Source organism: Pholcus phalangioides, unplaced genomic scaffold (assembly GCF_987345545.1).
Source record: "Pholcus phalangioides strain wild (caught in Gottingen) unplaced genomic scaffold, Ppha-v1.0 ptg000041l_1, whole genome shotgun sequence".
Lineage (NCBI taxonomy): Eukaryota > Metazoa > Arthropoda > Arachnida > Araneae > Pholcidae > Pholcus > Pholcus phalangioides.
The window spans coordinates 8,009,377-8,018,642 of NW_028301627.1; the positions used below are offsets into that span (position 1 = coordinate 8,009,377).

Consider the following 9,266-nt stretch of genomic DNA (forward strand, 5'->3'; position numbering starts at 1 on the left):
GCTTTATAATAAAAAGAACAGAGAAAATAAGGTAATTCGAAAAAATTACATACCAAATCATTGCTCAGGACTTTTTCTTTTGGTAAAGAGCGTAAATCATCCCACGATAGTCTCTCTGGGATATAATTAGGTTCCCTTCTTACGTGGATTCTCTGATTCCTTGGACACATTCGTTCGTGGCCAAGTTCGAGTTCAATTACAGGTCAGTAGGTGTTTGTAGGTTCGTCTTTTTAACGTATTCTTTTGAAGGGCAGGGCCGGTCCTAGAAATTTTGCCACCCTGAAGATACGATTACGTGAAAAGTGTTTTCGCAACAGCTTTGGTATAAGGGACAGGTTGGCGATTTTTTTCCCGGCGCCAAATATGTCCGACGGCCCAAGAAAAAGCTGCCAGACACTACTTGCGCCAGAAGAAAAAATCGCCAGCATAGAAAACAGTAAAAACAAATGGCATAAATAAAAATAAGCTGTGGATTGTTTAAAAAATAAAACTGGATAAAAAAAAATGAATCAGGGTTTAAATAAAATCCGGACCGTTGTGAATAAACAACGGTGTATGTATTATATATAAGGTATAACAATGTATTATAAATTAAAACCCGGACTCTCTTTCCGGGAATCCGGGTTCTTATAAATAATCAACGGTATAAAATAAATAAAATAAAAAGGATGCAGGGGCATTCTGTATGTAGAAAAGAATAAATATTGGAAAATATAGAAGGTACAACCTGAGGGAAAAGATATCCAAAATAATCTGACCCACACACTACATCATATATACGGAAGGAAGAGAAAATGAAGAACTATCCCAACGGTTTTTCAAAATGCCGCGGCTATTAAGTGAGGTCATTTGGAAGGAAAAAAGAGAATAGAATAGAATGGAAAAAGAGAAAACCAGTTTGAAAATGGCAGTAAGACCCGTTTGAAAGACGCGCTAGGACGCTAAGAACACGGAAAAACAACAGCCAGCGCCACCGACTGGCAGAATGCTTAGAACATTCTGGAACAACGACAACCCAGCACAACAACAACAAACCAGAGCGCGCCAACGATGGCAATTTATCGCCGGAAAAAAAAAAATCACCAATTTGGCGTGTCCCTTATACCAAAGCTGTTCAGAGTTTTCTTTCTTAATCTCCATTAGTCTAATATGCGTGGGCAGCGACCCCATAGAGTACGGTCGCGTTCAGTTTAGAGGGGGGGGGGGAAGTTCTCGAGAGAGTTTCCTCAATATGAAATTCCTGATGAAAGATTTGATCGCATATTCCGGAAAGTGAATAAAAATATATCAATACCATCACTTGGTTTTTTAATTGAACTACTGTATTTAGCACATCCCGTGTTTCCCCAAAAATAAGGGTCGTTGTTAAATCCATTTTTGATCCAAAAGTTGCATTAGAGCTTTTTTCGGTGAAAAAGCAGTATAAGCACCCTTCTTGGCACTGCTTTGGCGCTAAGTCTAATGTAACCCCGAGAAAGGGAAATAAAAAAGTTTTTTTTTACCGCTCACCAGGTTTTTCCCCCATCCTGAACGGCACAGCAATAATCCATTAGAAAGAGAAATAATCCTTGGGGCACATGCACGTGAAATTATCCTTAGGACACAAACACGTAAATAATCCAAAATGCGCGTAATAAATCGAAATAATCCAACGGAATTGGACGAGCTGTAAATTCATACTACTGATTTTTAAAAAATACATCATGACAATGCAAAATTAAAATCGAAGTGGTTGAAGTTACTAGGCCTTGGCCCAACAGAAGCCATTTAACACCGTCAAGAATTAAAAAAATCTGTGCTGAAATGCGACTGCGAGCAGAACATCCTGCAACAACGCGCGATGGAAGTGAAATGGCACGTAGTTCAGCAATGCATTAGCGCAGAAAACGTTTTGTCTAATCACTAACAGGTGCATGCAAATATGCAAATCAGCGGCTGCACCTGTAAGCCGCGGCGCGGGGCTATGGCCCGCAAATGGCTTCGCTCCCCGCCCGAACTTCTTTCGGGCTTAGTCGCCTTGCTACGCACGAACGTCGCTTCGCTCCTCCGGCCATTAAAGGGGGCCTCTGCCCCCGGCCTGTAATTATCAACTATGTTTGCACCACAACCAGAAACAAGGCAATATTATTTCACCAAGCAGGATACGTGGCAAGAATATTTCACTAAGCAGAAATAAAGCTCTAGCAGACCAAGAAGACAGTATAATCCAGTTGAGACTGAAGGTAAACAAACGTTTCCGAGGTGCCACAGTTGGCGACTTTCTGAAGGGGTCTAAACTGCATCTCACCCTAAATCTCAAAATAAGCAATCATTCTTTATTGCCTTTGTGTGGTCATGGGGGCATAGTGAGGATTCAGGTTCGAACACTACCAGCCACTCAGTGCTGGTTGGCTGAAGTCGTTTTTCTTACAGTTTTTAATTTCAATGGGCGAATGAGAGTTGGTTGAGAATTCCCTCGCAGAGAGCAGGTAGACCTACAACAGGATACTTAAATTACATGTAAATTCAAGCATTTACCATCTTCACATCAAAATATGGAAGGCAGATAGCAGTACCAACAAGAACACAAAACAAGCACTGCTCAGGCAAGATAAACTTCTAAAGGGCTACACATACACTCAAAAAGCACATTATCACATGTACTGATTCATACGACATGATGCATGGGCGGAGATACGGGGGGGAGGCCTGCATCAAAGGTGGAGTCGACTGATTTAATGTATATATGTATATACGTATTCACATCATCATCATCGTGCCCCCCAGACTTCTAAGTCTATCTCTGCCTATGACATGATGTGAGAGTCCAGTCAAGTCACAATGGAGGCAGTTTGTTTATTTTCGTGCTCCGTTAAAAATTTTGTTTTAAAACGTGAATATTAGGTTATGGCAGGCAGTAAATGCGTAACTATTGTTTATTTAGTGTAGGAGTGGGGGTTCACATATGTGGAGTTGTGTGGTGGTGTGATGTAGGAAAAAATTTGGATATTGTTAATGCCACACGTGCTATATCGGTGCAGTCGCGATCAACGGGCGACGGTTTCCATCTTCCGCTATCAATGACTGGAAATTTTCAGTGACAATCGGTGTAAATTTTTCATTTGATTTGTCGGCGGGAATGTCTGTTTCAAAACGGTATGAAGATCATTCAAACATTCCAAGTAGTTTGAAGTGAATGGTATGATTACAAACTCCGGATTGTGGTTTTCAAGCGGTGAAGGTGAACTACATTTAAGGACAGTCTGGACATGATAGGGGTGAGTGATTTTTGAAACTTGATAGCAGAGATCATTAACCAGAACATTTGCTATAATTCAACCTGTTAATCGTTGCCATAACTCTTATAAGTGATGAGATATGATTTTGTAAAAAGAATCTAATGTTGTGTGTATGACTCGCCATTTTTGAACCAGGTGACAAGTTTTATTATACATGTAAATGATTTTTGGACTTTCCACTGCATTTTGTCATGTTTGGTGTTTGAAGTCCTGAATTGTTTCTTTAACTGATTTTCTTTTGCCATGGTAAAAGTTTTTTGACGAACATTATACTATAATATTTTGTGAACGAATTTCATTTGGTGACCATTTAATCGGGTCACACATGTTTCTCATGCATTGGTGTTCATAATTCGTAGTGGTGTTAATAGTTTTGTACTGAATTTTCATTTCTGAACATTTTGAACATTTTACTATAATTTTTTGTGAACGATTTTCATTTGGCGACCATTCAGTCGGGTCGCATACATGTTTCTCATGTGTGGTTATTCGTTATAATTGGTAATGGTGTTAATAGTTTTGGACTGAATTTTCATTTTTGAACATTTTACTATAATTTTTGTGAACGGTTTGATTTGGTGACCATTCAGTCAGGTCACGCATACGTTTCTCATGTGCTAATATTCTTCATTATTGGTAGTGCCGTTAATAGTTTTGTACTGACTATGGATGTCAAATAAGACACCTGTAGGGATCCCAGCTTTTGATTCAAACATGGACAAAAAAGATACCCTTGTGGGAACTTCAAATCAACCAGACTGTACAGATCACCCATTCCATACGGACATGAACACGTCAAATCCAATACTAGATCTTGAGAGAAGCGAGCACAATGAACGGGATAAAAAGAAAAAAGACCAGAGAGATCATCCAATCAAGAAGAAAGCCTCCAAAATTCACCAAGTTTTTAAAAATTTGGCCAGGTCTTTCAATGAAACCTTCAATATTAGCTCCCGTTTAGTAACATCGGAAAACTCAGATGTCTCAATCTCGTCGTCAAACTCATCGATTGGCTCCCTCTCATCTTCGTCGTCAACGTCAGACGTGGTCTACAAACTGAATTCCTGCAACTCACAAACATTAACTTCGAATAAAGCAGAGCTGATAAAATGGAAACATAAAATGGGTATTTTCAACATACAGAAAACATCTTCATTTGTGCATAATGAACAACTAGAAAAGCAAGACTCGCTCAAGTTCAGCATAGAAGATTCAGAATGTCAGAGGAGAGTTTTTCGAGCAACTGATGCCTCTAATGAACCGATTACATTTTCAAGTCAAGTAGCAGTGAAAATCCCATTGACAGAAAAGACACAAAACATAGATCTTGAAACAACGGAAACGAAAACTAACCCTCAATGGTATTGAATAATAACACTCCACATGATCTACAGACTTCCTCTGTAGAAGAAATGGCGAGTAATTCCGGGGAACAGGAACAGGGCAGTGAATCAAAAACACTCCTCTCTGCTGATGATCTCAATTACAATGATTCCCAAAGTCAGTTGGGTGTTTCAAACACACCACCTTCTTGTCGGCGTAAACAGCTTGGTAAACTAAATACTGACATATCTTGTGACCCTGAATCTCACTCGAAAGAAACTTCTCTCTCACTAAATACATCGACGGTCCAACAACCCAATCACTTTCCTTCGAAAATAATGGACTCATCAGTTGAATCATGGGATGAAGGCAGTTATATGGATTCTCTACCAGAGGGAATTGATTACACCGGGAACGACAAGGAACTTCAGACAATGCTTGACTTTTTAGACTTCAAGAAAGAGAAACTTGATAAAAGCCACTTTCTCTTACAAGAGAAGTCAGCAGAAATACAGAACCTCACTTCACATAAAAATTCCAAAAGTTATAAGAGTGGGAAAAAAAAAGAAAAGGTCTGGTAAACAAAATGTCAAGTCTCAAGTTAAGAAAAGGAGTGAGGAGAACAATGCTGCCAATATGAACATTTCCCAAGAAACAGAAAGTTTAAAAACCTCCAAGGGGAAAAAAAGAGAACCTTGAGATAAGGGTGAAAAAACAAACTCAATATGAAGACAAACTTTGCTCTCAGATCAATAATACCAAAAAAACTTCTCGTCGGTTAGAAACACCCAACTCAGCTGAAAAACCTGTCAGACGAAGTTCATCAAGACTTAAGGAAAAAGACAAGAACCTTGCCATATCTAGGGGTCAAGGAGGTTCTGAGGATCTCCTCAAGCCCAGTTTGATAACAGAAATGCAATCCAGTGATAATTTGAGTAAAAATAATTCTGTAACCTTACCTTCTCAACAAGCATCATCTGAAGTCATATCCAAACTCAACGGTCAACAAGTATATGCACAAAAAACGATGGGTGCCACTACTTCAATCTCAAGTGATTTTTCAGCACATAAGACACTCCAACCAAATGTACACGTACTCCTGGAGGAGCTTCGGGAAATTTTGAACTCCTATACAAGTGATAAAGCCAGAGGAAATTTAGGGTTCTGCATTCCCGCTAAACAACGTAAAAGAAGCAATAAAATAATTGATGCAATCAATATCTGGGCAGACAACATCCTCAAATCTACTAGGGACAACTTCTGCCAAACAGAAATATCTTCTCCTCAGGAACAAACGCTCACTTCGACTACACCACATTGTTTTACTCAGTCGCACCAAGACCGTCTCTCAGCTCAACCACAGATCGAGAAACTTCTCCAACAGAAGATTAGCAATATGGGTGAGATGCGCAACAGAGCACCACAACAACCTCCAAAACCACAAAGAGATGTCGCCAAAGAAACTCACAGAGAGGCTGGAGTCAACACCAACATTCCAGAAGTATCGCATGATCTGCCACAATCAGAGAAAGTTACATTATCTCCATCTGCAACCACATCAATTAACACTGCAACTAGTATTAAAGCTGTCAACACCTACATCTCTGGAGTTGGAACTCGGGCAAGACTTGAACAGTGGTTAAGCAATAATTACAACCTCCCTGCAGCGTCACTGGAAAAAACCAACTCTATGATAGATTCTATTGTGGAATGGATTGAGGAGACTATAAAACAAGAACTCAGTGGTTTGACACAAACAGACTCCCCATCACCACAAGGGCAATGCCTTGAAAAACAACATGGAACTGCGAGAAAATCGGCAGAGAAGAATTTGCCCATGGTGACTAATTCTGAAAAAATCACACAGATATCAGTTCCCATACCTTCCCCTCCTCAACAAAAGGACTCTGTAATATCAAATCACGTACATGAATTGAATGACAGTTCATCTTCATATTTCATACTTGACGAGATCTCTTCCAATACGGAAAATCCTTACCAAGAAGTCAGCTACAGGAAGAAGCAGAGGAAAAACAAGAATCGGCAAATCTATTCAGTGCTGTTATACAAGAACAGATTGGCTCAACCACATCAAAGTAACAGTAACAACCAAATTATTATCAAAAAATTTGAGAAAAAAATTCACAACATCAGACATATTAGAAATGGTACGGCAGTTGATTGTTACACTAAAGAAGACTGTAAAAACATCCAAAGATTTATACTCAACAACCGAAGCCTCCGGCAGTATATATATGTTGTGTGCCCAGGGACCGATGATTTTAAACAGCACCGACCTCAACCGCAAACATATGCAGGGGTTAAAACTTCAAATAACAAGAACTTTGGACGTACTTTCAATAATAAAACAACAGCAATGTATCAGAAAAATCCAAACCTCTTGGGTGATATTGTCTATGAATCCGAGGAACAGAATTATAAGAGAGAGGCCTCTTCGGCATTCAGATTTGGATCCGGCTTGGTTTTCTACAATCGTTGTCATCTTAAGAATCATAGTGAAATTCGAAGCAGTCGTACTACATATGCAGGAATCTCTTGTGCTAACCAGAGAAATCTAACCTCAAGAGCTTGTAATACCGTGCGTAAGTATGCCGATATCAATGAATCTAAACTGACATTAAACGCTATTGACCAAAAGGACATCAAGCAAGTTATGAATGACTTAGAAGAACAGTTAAAATACAGCAATCTACAGGAGCTCATTGCTACTGCTAGAATAGATGAACATAGAGGTCAAATCACTTTGATATGTACAGACTCGTCGGCTGCAAAGGTGATAAGTTCGGCAGTCGTGAACAATTTCAAGTTGAAGTTACACTTGAAAAATTGATAACAAGATAACACATCGTTTTCCTACACATATAAGTCAGGTAGCTTATTATATATAACTATTTTTATATTACATTTTTGATATACAATGCCTCAAGATAGCATCAAGGAAGCAATAGCCAACTCCCGGATAACAGGTCAAAATAGCGGACGGGAAAAACACCCAAGATTATGTCGACAAGAGCAAATTCAATGCTCTTCAACGACACCATCTCCAATGGGCAATCTCAAAATACTACAAATAAATGTAGATCGAACTAGAGCGGCAATAAACTTGCTTGTAGATACAGCAATCAAGGATAAGATTGACATAATTGCCTTGCAGGAGCCAGGAATATCAGGGAAGCCACTGCGCGGATTTCCGAAAAGATGGATGTCCAGAAATGGGAAAGCGGCAATCCTGGTGCTCAATCCAGACATTCACCCTATGACATATCATACGAGCAACAACATCACATCGATTAGAATCTCACAGCCTCAACATGATCTAATATTAGCTAGTGCGTACTCTTCACCAAAAGATTGTGTTGAGAATGTTCTTAAAGAAATGGACCAACTATTGAAACTGTCCACACAAGCGAACTTATTGTTGTGCGGCGACCTCAATAGTCATCACCCGCTCTGGGGAAGACCATAGAACAGATACTAGAGGAAATAAGCTCATTGATTTCTCTAATAGGAACAATTTATATTTTCTCAACCATAGTAATTCTCCTCCCACCTTCGAGACGGATTATGGGAAAGGATGGCCGGATGTGACTATTACGAACTCGCATGCAACACTACTGAATACATCTTGGAAAGTGGATGAGAAAGTGACTCTCAGCGGACATAAATACATTTATATACAAACGAATGTGACTATTTGCCAAAAGCCACAGAGACGATATAAAATAACAGCGAGGAAGCTAAAGGTTTTCATCTTGAAAACAAAAAGCGTAATTGAAACAATACAATACAATTTGAGGAAATGTCAAGACAACAAAACCCTCCAACAAATATGCCAGGAACTAATGACATATATTACTAACATGTGTGAGCAGACATTTCCAAAAGTGAAACCTTCACCAATTCAAAACCTCGCATGGTGGAATGATGAACTAACGTTAGAAAGGAAACGTCTACGAGCACTAAAGAGGAGGTGTGAAAGAGAAAATGATACAGACACTCAAATAAGGCTAAAACAATTATATCGAAAAGAAATTGCATTATACAAAAAGAAAATCAACAGGGCAAAAAAAGAAGGCTGGATGAGATTTTGTGGAAAAGCGACGGAGCCTTTTGGGAAAGCATACAAGACCGTCACAAATACAAGCTCATTTCTCCCCCAAACATTCCTCGTAAATCCTGATCATCCAACAACATCTTTGCAAGCTGCCCAAAACATTTTAGAAGAAATTTTCCCCAAAAATAATGGGGAAAATGAAAATACTGTAATGCAGTCAAGAAATAAGCAGAATACTGATACCAGAAACGATCCACCTTTCTCAATTCAAGAAATTAATAGAATAATTGATAAACTAAATGTGAAAAAAGCTCCCGGTCCTGATGGAATAACAAATGCATTGATTAAAAGTATACATGCTTTCCACAAGTTCTTTTTCCCGACTCTCTTCAATAAATGCCTCAGCTTCAATATTTTCCCTACAGCATTCAAGAAAGGGCAACTGATACTTTTTCTAAAACCAGGAAAAGATCCGAACAATATCAGTTCATACCGTCCAATAATTCTTCTAAACACAGTGGGCAAAATTCTCGAAAAGTTGCTGACACAAAGAATCAACTATTACATCGAGAAAACGAAGTGGATCAGCG

The 9,266-nt window shown here is 39.1% G+C and overlaps 1 protein-coding gene across 1 annotated transcript; it reads left to right on the forward strand.

Moving 5' to 3' along the window:
• Nucleotides 1-7,539: 7,539 nt before the first annotated feature.
• Nucleotides 7,540-8,088, forward strand: LOC149065223 (uncharacterized). The gene has a single exon (XM_089254462.1). It carries the CDS (start codon nucleotides 7,540-7,542, stop codon nucleotides 8,086-8,088), a length of 549 nt encoding a protein of 182 aa, XP_089110588.1.
• The last annotated feature ends 1,178 nt before the right edge of the window (nucleotides 8,089-9,266 follow it).

Excerpts from the sequence above, each read along its gene's own strand:
- LOC149065223 (XM_089254462.1), top strand. The coding sequence starts at position 7,540 with ATGCCTCAAGATAGCATCAAGGAAGCAATAGCCAACTCCCGGATAACA.